The sequence below is a fragment of the Diadema setosum genome, chromosome 4 (genome assembly GCF_964275005.1).
Source record: "Diadema setosum chromosome 4, eeDiaSeto1, whole genome shotgun sequence".
Classification (NCBI taxonomy): Eukaryota; Metazoa; Echinodermata; class Echinoidea; order Diadematoida; family Diadematidae; genus Diadema; species Diadema setosum.
Window position 1 is genome coordinate 25,204,305 of NC_092688.1, and position 13,468 is coordinate 25,217,772.

General features: G+C 37.9%; 1 protein-coding gene across 1 annotated transcript in view; it reads right to left on the bottom strand.

Moving 5' to 3' along the window:
• Positions 1–3,717: 3,717 nt before the first annotated feature.
• The window catches only part of LOC140227041 (uncharacterized), a 36,495-nt gene continuing 26,744 nt past the window's right edge, over positions 3,718–13,468 (bottom strand). Inside the window, exons 4-9 of the mRNA XM_072307472.1 lie at positions 12,748–13,029; positions 10,902–11,123; positions 9,184–9,249; positions 8,931–8,996; positions 5,659–5,767; positions 3,718–4,774 (exon numbers count right to left, since the gene is read on the bottom strand). Of these exons, the coding sequence (XP_072163573.1) occupies positions 3,718–4,774; positions 5,659–5,767; positions 8,931–8,996; positions 9,184–9,249; positions 10,902–11,123; positions 12,748–13,029 (1,802 nt within the window). The remainder of the gene's footprint in view (positions 4,775–5,658; positions 5,768–8,930; positions 8,997–9,183; positions 9,250–10,901; positions 11,124–12,747; positions 13,030–13,468) is intronic.

Here is a 13,468-nt window from a genome sequence, read left to right on the forward strand (position 1 = left end):
GCATTAGCTACTCAGATATGAGCTTAGGCCTCACTGATTGCTACGGACATTCAAAAGAACTTTATGTACAGTACGTAATACGTAAGGGTGGGATTTCACGGAGCACGCGAACGATTTGCGAAGGACGCGAATGGCAAAATCCAACATTCGGAAAAGTTTTTCTCCGAATGTGTTCCGACAATGAAGCCGAAAACTATTCTTGCGCAATTTGTGCGAAGTTCCCACGACGTATGTGCGATTGTCGTGTGTATCATTGCTAAAGTACAGCATGTTACGTACACGAAGAACACGCGACGGAAATGCGAACAACGAAAAATTTTCAATAATCATGGGAGAAAATGTAGCAAGGAGACGTGGAAGCAATACAAAAAAATCAACTCAAATCAGCTTTCTTGAGTTGATTTTTTTTTTCTTTCCTCTATTTCTCTTTTCGTTTTCTCTCATTTCTCTATCGTGTGTTTGCCTACATTTTTTTTTTCCCCTAGGACGTATCTCCACTAGTAAAGCATTTGATCTTTTTTTTTGCAGTTCCTCCAACACATAATCTCTATAGTTCAAATGAAATTTACATACTTAAGATTGATTTTAAGTATATTCTGCGATTTTTTTTTTGTATATCAAATATTCTTTCTCTTTGCTAGTCTATAATTTCTTTTGTTACTATAGTTGTTAATAATTGTTTGATGTTTAGATGTGTGCTACGATTTCTATTTGCAGAAAACGTACAGGGCATACAACCCCCAAACGTGCGCTAAACGTTCGCGAGAATGTCTCAAAAGGTACGCGAACAGTTTGCGATTACGTCGTAAAATGATCGGAAAAACTTCGCAGATTTCGCGTAACATACGCGAGACATTCTCCAAAGTTTCGGAGTCTGTTTGGGGTTTCACGAACATTTTGCGAATATCGCGCGTGTCTTGCGAAGGTTTTGCGCATATGACGAAGCTTTAAAGACACTTTCGAGAACAATTCACGAGCAAATCCCGACTAAGTGTGCGGAAAAGGTTCGCGAAAAATTTCAAACTTTTTTGAAATTCTCGCCGAAGTAAAAACGACATTCGCGAACAATTGACGACGCTTCCGAACCCTCACGTTCGTTTGGCGAACTTTTGCAGACTAAAATACGAATGCTGGATTTTGCCATTCGCGTCCTTCGCAAATCGTTCGCGTGCCCCGTGAAATCCCACCCTAAAGTACAGCATGTTACGTACACGAAGAACACGCGACGGAAATGCGAACAACGAAAAATTTTCAATAATCATGGGAGAAAATGTACCCAAGGAGAGGTGGAAGCTGTCTTCAGTTGAATTTTTTTTCTTTGTTCTGTTTCTGTGTGTCTCATTTCTCTATCGCGTGCTTGCCTACATTTTTTTTTTCCTGTTTAGGACCCACCAGTAAAGCATTTGATTTTTTAGCAGTTCCTCCCACACATAATCTCTATAGTTCAAATGAAATTTTACATACTTGAGATTAATTTTTAGTGTATTCTGCGATTTTTTTTGTATATTATATCAAACATTTCTTTCTCTTTGCTAGTTTTTAATTTCTTTTGTTACTATAATTGTTAATGATTCTTTGATGTTTAGATGTATTCTACGATTTTTATCTGTAGATAACGTATAAGTCATACATCCCCCAAACGTGCGGTAAACGTTCGCGAGAATGTCTCAAAAGGTACGCGAACAGTTTGCGATTACGTCGTAAAATAATCGGAAAAACTTCGCAGATTTCGCGTAACATACGCGAGACATTCTTCAAAGTTTCGGAGTCTGTTTGGGGTTTCACGAACATTTTGCGAATATCGCGCGTGTCTTGCGAAGGTCTTGCGCCTATGACGAAGCTTTAAAGACACTTTCGAGAACAATTCACGAGCAAATCCCGACTAAGTGTGCGGAAAAGGTTCGCAAAAAATTGCAAACTTTTTTGAAATTCTCGCCGAAGTAAAAACGACATTCGCGAACAATTGACGACGCTTCCGAACCCTCACGTTTGTTTGGCGATCTTTTGCAGACTAAAATGCGAATGCTGGATTTTGCCATTCGCGTCATTCGCAAATCGTTCGTGTGCTCCGTGAAATCCCACCCTAAGTGTGGTAGGATGTGAGAAACCATCATTTCCTTTTTAGTCTGTTGCTTTCTTGTTTCAGTCTTCAGTAGTCCCTCGTCTTCTTACAGGCGTCAGCTTTATTTTTTTTTTTCAAACATAAAACACATGGTGACATATAGAAATAATTTTGCTGTACAAAACCAACTGTGAAAGTCGCAGCTTCCCTATTAAGCGCATATAAATGCGGACAAGTCATTAATGAGGGTTAACAAAAGGAAAGTTCCTTGAAGGTTTGTTGTTGTTGTTGTTGTTGTTGATTTTATTTCTTGCGTGATGAATCTAGCTCGATGCTATAGTCTGGAAATAACAATAAAATTACACACTGTGAGGCATAGCCAGCAAGGCTTGGTAAGGATTTAGCACTTGAATAGACTCTGTACTTCAGAGCCTCTGTTCTCATTTCACAATTTCCCTGAGTGTGTGTTTTCTTTCCAATATTTACATAGGCTAGGAGAGTCCATTTGATTTGAGTTATACATCATTTTAAAGCTTAAAGTCTGCTCTTTCAGAATATGCTCTGAACTAAAATTTCATGTCTGACGACTTTTTGTTCGTTTTGTGATGCAGGGTTAAATATACAGTATGAAATAAATGAGCAGTTGTTTTTCTCTTAAACACAGGAAATTGAAATTGTAATTAAATACTTTTCTCAACATTATTCAATGAGGCTGATTATTTTAGGGTTGATCATCATGTATGCTTACTGTACTACGGGGAATTAATAAACACTTTTAGTGCATATAAATTTCCATATTTGTCAGGTTTCTTGATAATACTTAGATATTTGAGTTTTTGGTGGATTCATCACATTGAAATTCCTTTTGTAATGTTATTGATTAAAATAACGAACAGACTCTCCATCATGACTTCCGTTTTGGTTGTCGTTACACCATACCCCGGTGCCCCTTTTACTCTTTATGTGCCATGATGAAACCCCTTGTGTGGTACATCATTCTGAGACAGCAACGTTCATGCTTTTGGGGAAACATTCTGCTTTTCATAGCTATGTATTAAATAGATATTTGTTACCCTGGAAATGTAATGAGCAAATTTTTAGAGAAAATTCTACGCTTTGCTTTCATGTAATTGTATGAAACATCTATGATCTTTCAAATGACCAGTAGCTACATCATTGTAGAGACATGACTTTTGCACACAAAACAGTGCCAGAAACTTCATGTTACTCGCAATTACAGTAGGGAACACCGCTTGACAGCCAATCACCATATTAAATGCAAGCTACATGTGACAGGAATAGAATGGCGATAAACGCTTTCATCGCACTGTGGCATTTGGTGGTTAAACTAATTCGATCGTTTTGGGCGGCTTTGTGGTTTTGAGCAGAATATGCGAAGTCGACTTTGTCGGGCGTTCGAACGGGCCTCATAAAGAGTTAATGAAGACGCAGGATTGATAGGAAATGTTTGTGATCATATCATAAGAGGTCAGATTTCTTCAAATGCCGATATCATAAATGATTAACTGGTATAGGTCACTTGACATGTACCCTGAACCAGGAAGGACTCCATGCACTGATGGGTCCTCCGGAATTTAAAAGTGATCTTTCCGTGCTGCCTCAGAAGATATCTGGATTTAGTTTCTCAACTATTTTCACGCATTCATTTCTGAGGTTGTAACATTCATGTAGAGTTCTTCTTCCGATTCCTGCTCAAAGTTAACAGGGTCTCCAGTACTGTCCACCTTGTGGACTGCCGGAGATTTTCCAATTGTTTTATTCACTGTTGCATAGAGATCATCGCAAGTTTGGGGTTTGGGCGATAGAAAATCTGGTTTTACGGTGTCCTTGCCTTTGCGCAGCCTGTCATCTTTTCTCAATCCAGGGAGTACAGCAGCAGCTGAATTCCTTTTAGGTTTAAGGAAACTGAATTCGCAGGATTCGAAACTGTTAGAGAACTCTGCCTCCTTGCTCGTTTCGTTGTCGTACTGTTCTTCAGGATTAAGCTGATAGTACAACTCATTTTCAGAAGACAAAAATGGAGGGGAACCAATAGTTGAAGGGGGCAGATTATCATTTTTGTCGGATGGTGAACAGGAAGCTAACGAAGGAGTGTAATTGTGACTCTCTACGCTATTGTTTTGTAATACACGATGGGAGTGATCGTACTCACTGTCTCTACGAAAAGGATCATTATACATGCTGGATTTGTCATGTATGCGAGTGCCAACACACTTTGACTGCTGGCCAAAGTTCAGAGAATTGTAACAACTATCATCAAACAAACAAACTGCCTTAGGAGTTATATCAGTATCGCTCCCCTTCTTATCGTTCTTACAAAGATTTACATCCTCGTATACACAGTCGTAATAGCCATTCAATGTTTCATCCACTGATGTTTCTTGAAGACCATCGTATTCGTGGCAGCATAATGTGTTCATCGCAGCAGTTTTGACTATACCCTTTCCTACCTCTGCAGCGTTTTGGTAAATGTCACACGAGTCCTCCTGAGCTGTGAGCTCACTAAAGCTATGGAGCACATGCTCATGCAAAGGATGACCCACTGTGCCAGCGTTACTACTGCCAAAAGTCAATGAATCAACATGTTCTGTTCTGCTCGCAGGTTGACTTGAAGAATTTGCAGACAGTTCCGGCAATTGCCTGCTAATTCTGGTACCGTTTGACTGATTATCAGGTTGCGTCGTTCCTCTTCTAGTGAAAGTACAAGAAAAGAGAAAGAGATAATTTACATTAAAAAACAGACAGATATCACAAACTTTTGGAAAGGCTGCTGAGTTCACAAGAATAAAATCATTAGCATTCACAGTAGTTGTAAAATCAAAATGACTAAACTTAGTAAAACACCTAAAGTGACATCTTTGTCTTGATAGAAAGCAAATTCAAAGAGTTCATAAATAATTATTACCCTCTCATCTTGTTTTATCTTGTGCTTATTCAGCTACTATGTTTAAGAAGATCAGTAGTCGATGTTTCCAGAAAGTTCAAACACAATCATTGAAATACAAATACACACATTTGAAAATGTGTTATCCGTTTAAATTCATATCTTAAATACTCTCTACCTGTCTACGCCTATACGCGTGTATCCGGGGGCAGGCTTCGAAAAAATTAATTCTCTCTCTCTCTCTGTGTCTCTAAGATTATTTCCTCCATTGGCAACACTGTCATGTAGTTACGTGACAGACTGTACAAAAACTTGCAATGACCGTTAAAAGAACTCGGCAACACATTTGCCATGTTGACATAAAATACATATTTTAAAAATGTGTCTGTGTGTTTGCAAAGAGTCTTGCAAAGAAAATTATTTCTTACGGTCAGATTACACAAAATGTTGATATAGACATTGCAGTCAAGTATAAAGTTTCAAAAGACCATTCTAACCATCCACAATGCACGATGGAACGTCAGCTTTTAAGAAAAGCCATAACAAAAACAGTTCTACGCATGCACATACATACACACACAAAAAACAGTTCTACGCTTGCACACAAACACACACACACGCACACACACACACACACCATAATACATTTTCAAAAATTATTTTGTCCCGCAAGACTTTGTTAAAGGCTCACTTTTTCTGTTGATGATTGCACCAAACCAGGACCGAAATGAGGAGCAGTATGGAAACAACACACAAGATGGTGCTCAATGTGTACGTCATTGCAATATTCGTCCCCGGATCTGTAAAAAAAGTAAACAAGAATTCATTCATTCAATTTATGGTAGTTCACTCTAATTGTTAATACATGCATTGCAACACAGGGTAGAAGGCTGAACACAATAAACCTTTACGTAGTATTAGGCATATACAGTATAAAATATATATTTGTAATTATACACACACATACTACACACACACACACATATATATATACATGTATATATATATATATATATGTATATATATATATATATATATATATTTACACACATTTATTTTATATATATATATATATATATATATGTATATGTATATGTATATGACCGAGCATCACAAACGAACAAAAAGTCGCACCCCTTCAATTTACGTGAGGAAAGAAAAAACATTAAAAAAAAAAGCCGAAATGGGTCAACCTAGTCAGTCTTGAGTTTTTCATACTTTCTGGAAGAGCTATCCTTCTTCGACATTATCCTTAAGTTTGGGATCACAACATGAATGAAAAAGTGTGTTTTGAGCAGTTTTTCTACAACTCTGTTTTGGGGAGATCAGAATGATCACGTATGTCTTAGAGGGCTCTTCCATTTCCTGAAATCCTTTGCAAACTCTTTACTTTCAAGTTTGATAGCTTTTGGAAGGATAATGATACCGCTTTGAAAGCTGGCATTAATTATTGACAGAATGTGTAAATAGAACATGCTCAATTTTAGCTAAATCCGATAATCACTCTATTGTTGTTGCTCCAGTTGTTTACATCCTGTGTTTTGTCCCTTTCATCACAAAGATAGAACGGCTTGGTAAAGATTCAGCGCTTGAATAGACCCCGTAATCCATGTCTGGGGACTTTTGTTGGTTTTGTGATGCAGGGTCACATACGACCCTGCATCACAAAACCAACAGAAAGTCGCCATATATGATTATAAATTAAGGGTAGATTTTGAAAGAGCAGACTGTAAGCTTTAAAATGATATATAATTCAAAATCAAATGGGTTTTCCTGACATATCCATATATTAGAAAGAAAGCACACACACCATGGAAAAGTGTGAACTTTAATAGAAAAGAGGCTCTGAAGTACAGAGTCTATTGAAACGATTACTCTTTACCAAATCGTGGTAGCTGTGCGATGAATAGGAAAAAAAAAAAACAAAAAAAAACAAAAACTAAAGCATGATGTAAACCGCCGGAGCAACAACAATGAAGGGATTATCAAATTAAGCTGATTTTAAGCATACTTTATTAGCACTTTCTGTCCATCATTAATAAAAAATTTGAAAGCAGTATCATCAACCCTTCAAAAGTTATTAGAGTAGAAAGTGAAGAGAGTGTAAAGATTTTTAAAGAAAATGCAAAGGGGCCTCTATAGCATACCTGATCATTCTACCCTAAAAATAAAGTTGTAGAAAAACTGCTGCAAGCACACTTTCCCATTCATTTTATAGGTTTTCCCGGTCAATTTCATACTTTTGTCATTCAAGTTCATATTCCGAGCATTCGATTTCACGCATTCCACAGTCGCAGCACTGAATCAGCAATCAAATTCAAAATCCGGTCATTCGAATTCACAATCCGAGCATTCAAATTCACTCTCGGAGCATTCAAATTCACTATCGGAGCATTCAAATTTAAAAGAGGAGCACGCATTTCATCAAAGAGCATTCAAATTCATGTCAAGCTGGCGACGGAATCCCGTCGGTCATTCAAATTCGTGAATAGGCAACCATGTTCCAAATAACTGCATTCGATTTAAAAGAAGTCCTGAATTTAGTTATTTGGGGGCCGTGTATGCATGTGTTTCTCATTTGGCTTTGAATATATTGGGATTTATGACGATTATTTATTTTGCAGTAGGGGTCCACCTGTTCATTGACATTTTTTTAACTCGCGCTTAGCAAAAAGGAATATACAGGCAGGCACATGTCCCTCGGATTGGACATAAAATGGAGGTCCCACGTGTAAGAGAGTCACAACTCATGCACGTAGAAGATCCCACTTCATTTATTCATCGCAAAGAGCAGAACATCTAACTGGACCCCATATGAAAGACCAGCTTTTGCAGCTGAATATTGGTTATCCAGCCATCTTCTTTGATAGAAAATGAAACAAACAAACAAAAATTAGGCACTGTATAGGCCTACAGACGAGCATACGGAGGATTGGTTGACACTTTCGAGGAAAAAAAAAAACACAATTTCGACTATATTGAAACTGACACATGAACATTTTTATACGTGTTGTTTGTTGTGTATTGCTGTCTTTTTGATTTACTTTTGCGGGACTATGTGAGATCATTGTGTGTCAGTTTGTCTTTAATTATTGATGAATTGCCATTTTCCTCGTTAAACTGATTGCAAGAAGTAGGAACTTGATCGCCTAAAATGAATTTGAACGCTCCAAACAAGCTCATTGGGACTATCACGTGACTATCGCATGAATTTGAATGCACGAGTAGGAAAGTCGGTGCTCGCATTTTGAAATTGAATGCCCAATCGTGAATTTGATTTCACGAAAACGAAATAGAACGCTCATAAATGAAATTGATCGCTCGGATTCTGAATTTGAATGACCGAATATTTTCGCGTGCGTGCGCTGAGTGAATTTGAATGCACATTAATGAATTTGAGTGACAAAAGTATGAAATTGAGCGGGAAAACCTATATTATCCAAAACTTAATAATGTAGAAGAAGAACAGTTCTTTTAGAAAAGATGAAAAAGTCGAGATTGACTTGGTTGACCCATTTTACCTTTTTTAATTCCTCACGTAAAATCAGGGGGTGCGATTTCTTGTTCGTATTGTGAGGCATGGTCGCAAATGCTCTTGAGAACATACATACTCTTGAGAACATTACATGTTCTAAGCTTAGAGATTTTTAATCAGAAAAATTGACATCATTGCCTGCTAAATGCAATACAAACAAATTAATGTCGGTTCTTTAAAATGGTGCGTGCTGCTTTGAAATATGACATACCTCACCATTAAAAGGGAAAGAAAGTCCAATTTCCGCAAACATTACCAATGCAAAAAGGGCTACAAAGTGAAAGGAAAAGGCTCACTCTTAACTTTTTCACAAACAAGACAGCAAGAGTGATTTGTCACTATTTCTATCAATCTAGGCTTGCAGCAGCATAATTGTATTCTATGGACGAAAACACAAGCATAAGCATGGTGACACCAGATTGAATCACCTGAAGGAGACACGACGGTTGTTTCTTTCATTGTAGTTGGCCATTGAGAAGCATAGCTGTCCGCAGCTAATGAAATTAAAAGAATGAAAATATGACACTATAAGTACTAAGATCCTACCTCCATCAATATTCAAATTATTATCATTGTTTTCATTATTTTGACTGCAGATGCTTCATTATCACTTATCATCCTATTCAGGAAGACAGAGTGGCATTGTACATTTTGGCTGGTTTTAAACGTATTACTACTCACCGCTATTACTGTAGTCTATACTATTTCGAGTGCTGGTGCTGGGTGTAACATCTTGAAGTGTATTTTCTGTAAACAAACAAACAAAATACAAAAATGTTTGTAAGAAAAACAAATCTGTCAATGGATAGCATTTTGTTTGACGGAAAAGTCACATAGATGTAATATAATCCATGTCTTGCGACGTTTTGTTGGTTTGTGATGCAGGGTCAAATACTTTCACCCGTCCTTCTTCATATTTTTTTTTCTGTATTCTCTATTTTTTTCATGGGAATTAAGAGCTTTCTTTAACCAAGGAGGTTACAGAGATGGAGTAACAACAGAGTTATTCCCTTTGATCTATGTTCGAAGCCGCCGCTCAAAAATATTTGAAGCATGCGCCAAACAGGATCAGCCGCGCCGATACGGAGACAATTGACTCGCGATCGCAAATTAGCGCGCTATTTCATTTCCTAATCACATTAACACGAACATTATCAAATAGCGCGCTAGTTCGCATTAATTATCCTGCTATTTCGGAAATTTCCCGAGTCGGACTCGAGAAATTTTTTCGATCAATTAGCGCGCTAATTTGTGTTCACATTATCAAATAGCGCCCTATTTCGTGATCGGTTTAATTTCCCAAGTCAGAAAATAGCGCGCTATTTCGAAACATCGGGCTGATGTGAAAACGCCTATTGCCTAATCACCAGCCACTTTCAAAGGAAGAGAGTCTTTGTGATGGTAATTACTTTTCGTTATGCCTTCTTATAAAAGCTATGGTGGTACAGACACGAGGATGCGTGAACAGAAATTGAGGAAAAAATGCTGAAATGAAGATGAAAATTGCTCGACTGGGCATACGCAGGCACTAATCTGATATATCTATCAATAAAGAATTATACTTGAAGACTATTACATGTTAGTTTCATTTGGGGAAATAAAGTCGAAAAGTGATAAAACCAGCTTTCCAGGATGGTACAGTTTTAAACATTTTTACATAATACAGCCCTGATTTACACTTTTGCGCAAATTTCTGAACGGAATTGACTTTTGTTTTACATGCTTTATTATTAAGTGAAATTTAATTTCATTTAATAAATAAATAAGCAAGATATGGCCAACATTATGATAACGTTCAAAATGAATCTTCATATTGCTCAGCAAGACGGCGGCTTGGAACATCGATCATCAAAAGCAAAAGTGCACCTGGGGAATTCTTTTGTACATGAATAGAAATCTGACAAATGTTTGAATGAGTACAGCCAGTTGGAACTCCATGTATAAAACATGCTTGCTTTAACCTATAGGACATGAAATTGTCCTGCTCGACAAAAAAAAAAGCGTAGGGATTAGAATCGAGTTTCCTCTTGCTGTCTTGGTTGTATGAAGTGACAAGTTAGCCCTTGTATTGTAACTCAAACTTGACGCAACGTTCGCGGAGATAGGGTTTTCTATCACTTTTCTCTGGTTCGAGAGGTATACCATAATTTGATACATTATGCATAATCTTCAAGATCCAACATTATTTTACTATGGCATTCGTCAGGATACGTTCAGAAAGTTTCTCTTTCAAGAATGATAATAACTTGTTTGTGTAATCACTTACATTCAGATACATCCACAGAGATGTGTGCTAAATTGCATTGAGGGAGAATGACTTTAGAAGGTGGAGTTTTATGAATATACATGTTTGTAAGAAAGATATATTCACGGCATGCTCTTAGGATTTTACAACCCACCGTGAATTTCGTTTTTGATTGCCCGGCAAGATGGGACTGCATCGTTCCAAACAGGAAAGTAGGTCGACTTTCCAGTTAGAGATACACACTGCAATGTCTTGTTACCATTGATGACATAACCTTCGCCGCAGCTAAGAGTTATTACGGACCCAAAGTTAGTGGTGTTTGAGTTCCATTGACCATTTGACACATTGCCTGGATGGTTACAGAACCCGACTGACACTGTAAGAAGAAGAAGAAACAAAACGGCTGATCTTCACGAAAACCCCATGAATTATGTTTAAGGGAAAATACCAAGATGAGGATTTGCAAAATAACTCACTGGTAATCTTTCACGAGTTGTCTGATTTGCCCTATTGGTATCGTTCAACGATATCTGAAGAGTTTGTTCGCAAAAACCGATAAGTCCATTTTTGAAGATTTTGAAGTACGGTCTCTGTCATAAAGTACAAAATAATACCTTTTAACCCTAACTAGGCCGGGGCGGAGGGGGGGGGGGGGGGGGGGCGAGCCCCCCCCCCCCCTCATCGGCGTTCCGCGTGATGTATCGCAATAGCAAAAAGCTGTCGCCGCGACGTTTCATGACTTTTTTCTTTCGAGTCTCTCGCATCTTTTGACACCAAATTTGCGACGCCCGGGCGCGCGGTTCCGAAGTTACGCATAAATATGTACATGCATGTCAGACCAAAAATTGCTCAAAAACGTGAATTCGTGTACAATTTCAACGCAAACTGTGCTTACAGGCAAATTTCATAAAAGCATGATTATTTGGGGGTTTTATTGATTAAAATCAATGAATAACATATGTTCTTCTTCGGAGCGATATTACGGACAAATTTCATCGAAAAAACAGTGAAAAACATAAAGTCGAAAAAAACAAAGATATACATAAGAAATTCAAAAAACAATAAAATACTTTCTGATATCACAATTTTTATTACATTTACTAAGGACACTAGAAAGAATATCTACACAAAAAAGTGCCTGTTTTGAGCTTTATTTTGCGATTTATACCAAATAGTCTGATTTCATGCATCATTATGCATAAATTAGCAGAGTTTAGCATAAATGATAATTTTTTGAAAAATTAACTTTAAGGTATTTTAAATTACATCATAGGCAACGTGTGTGCCAATTTTCGTCGCGATCGCGCGGTCGACGACCGAGATCTGGAGGGGGGGTGGGGGGTGGGGGGGGGGGGGGGCTGGGAGCCACCCGGCTCTATCAACTACCGAAATAGCCCGGCCAAGTTAGGGTTAAATGATGTATTGGTCACTACATATAAAGGTCAATTTTGCAGTTATAGTCAAAAGAAGCAAAAATGTTCTTATTATTCTCTTCATTTTTCTTGACCTTTAACCGCAAATATCTCCATTTAGCAAATATGGACTTATCGGTTTTTGCGAACAAACTCTTCATCTGCACATCTCTGATTTCGAAGATTTTGGGTAAACGTTTTACTTCTGAGAAAAAACAAAACAAAACGTGAATGATAATGCTAGAAGTTTCTGCAGTCACTATCAATTATTCATGCCTATTATTGATTGATTTTATTGATATTGATTATTATTGACGTATTATAAAAGTATTTGCAGCGGTGTCAGTGAGAAGATGTGATTGCTTCATTGGTATTTATAAGGTCACAAATTTGTCCCTTGTATAGAATTTCTTATCTATAGCATTAACGGCAATTGCGAATAATAGCTCTGAAGGCCATAGAACCGATACCAGAGTTATCTTTTTGATCCTTCTGTCCACTCATCTTTGCCTTTTAAAACAGTCATGGAATTTGTTCTGAGAACAGTCATGCTGGGATTTTCTTGCTAAGTTACAGTTTTTAACTCACAATTAAATGCTGTAAAGAAAACTTGGTCGGAGTCAAGTTGTGTCTGGCTGGGACAGGTCCAGTTGTGGGAATATCTTCCGCCAGTAATAAAGTTTGCAAATTCCTCTAATTGCAAACAAACACACGACCTTCGATGTACGACAGCAACGTCTTGGCCCCCGGACACTCGTTGACAGGTAGACATGCATTCGTCTTCAGAATGAACGTGAATTTCATCATTGTGTGAAAAGAGAGACTGGAGTGTTTGTCCGGCACCTTTGTAGCAACCAATAAACGCAGGTTCTACATCGATACGATACAACATACAAGCGAGATGATACATTACCAGGAATGAACTATTGTGATAATGAATGTTTTCAAACATTACAAGGAGTAGTTATGTAGGGAAACACCAAATTTGCCACGTCACCTAAATGGACGGAATGTATATTCCAGGGCTTACCGGAAATTAATCAGTTGGACCTCTGAGTATTATGTGGGTTTGAGTCACAGGAAAAGCATGTGTTGATATAAAGGCAGGAAGCAAATCAAGCTAGGCTTTTCTTTTTATTCAAAGTATCGCTCATACACGTTCATTACGCATTGTGAATGAAGACTATGACCCCGTTTTTAATACAGTGCGAGGCTCGGCCGCGGCCCGGCCGCGGCCGAGCCTACCTTCATTTCAGTGTAAACGCGCAAAAGGCCAAATGCGAGGCCAAAATTGGCCGCGCATTTGGCC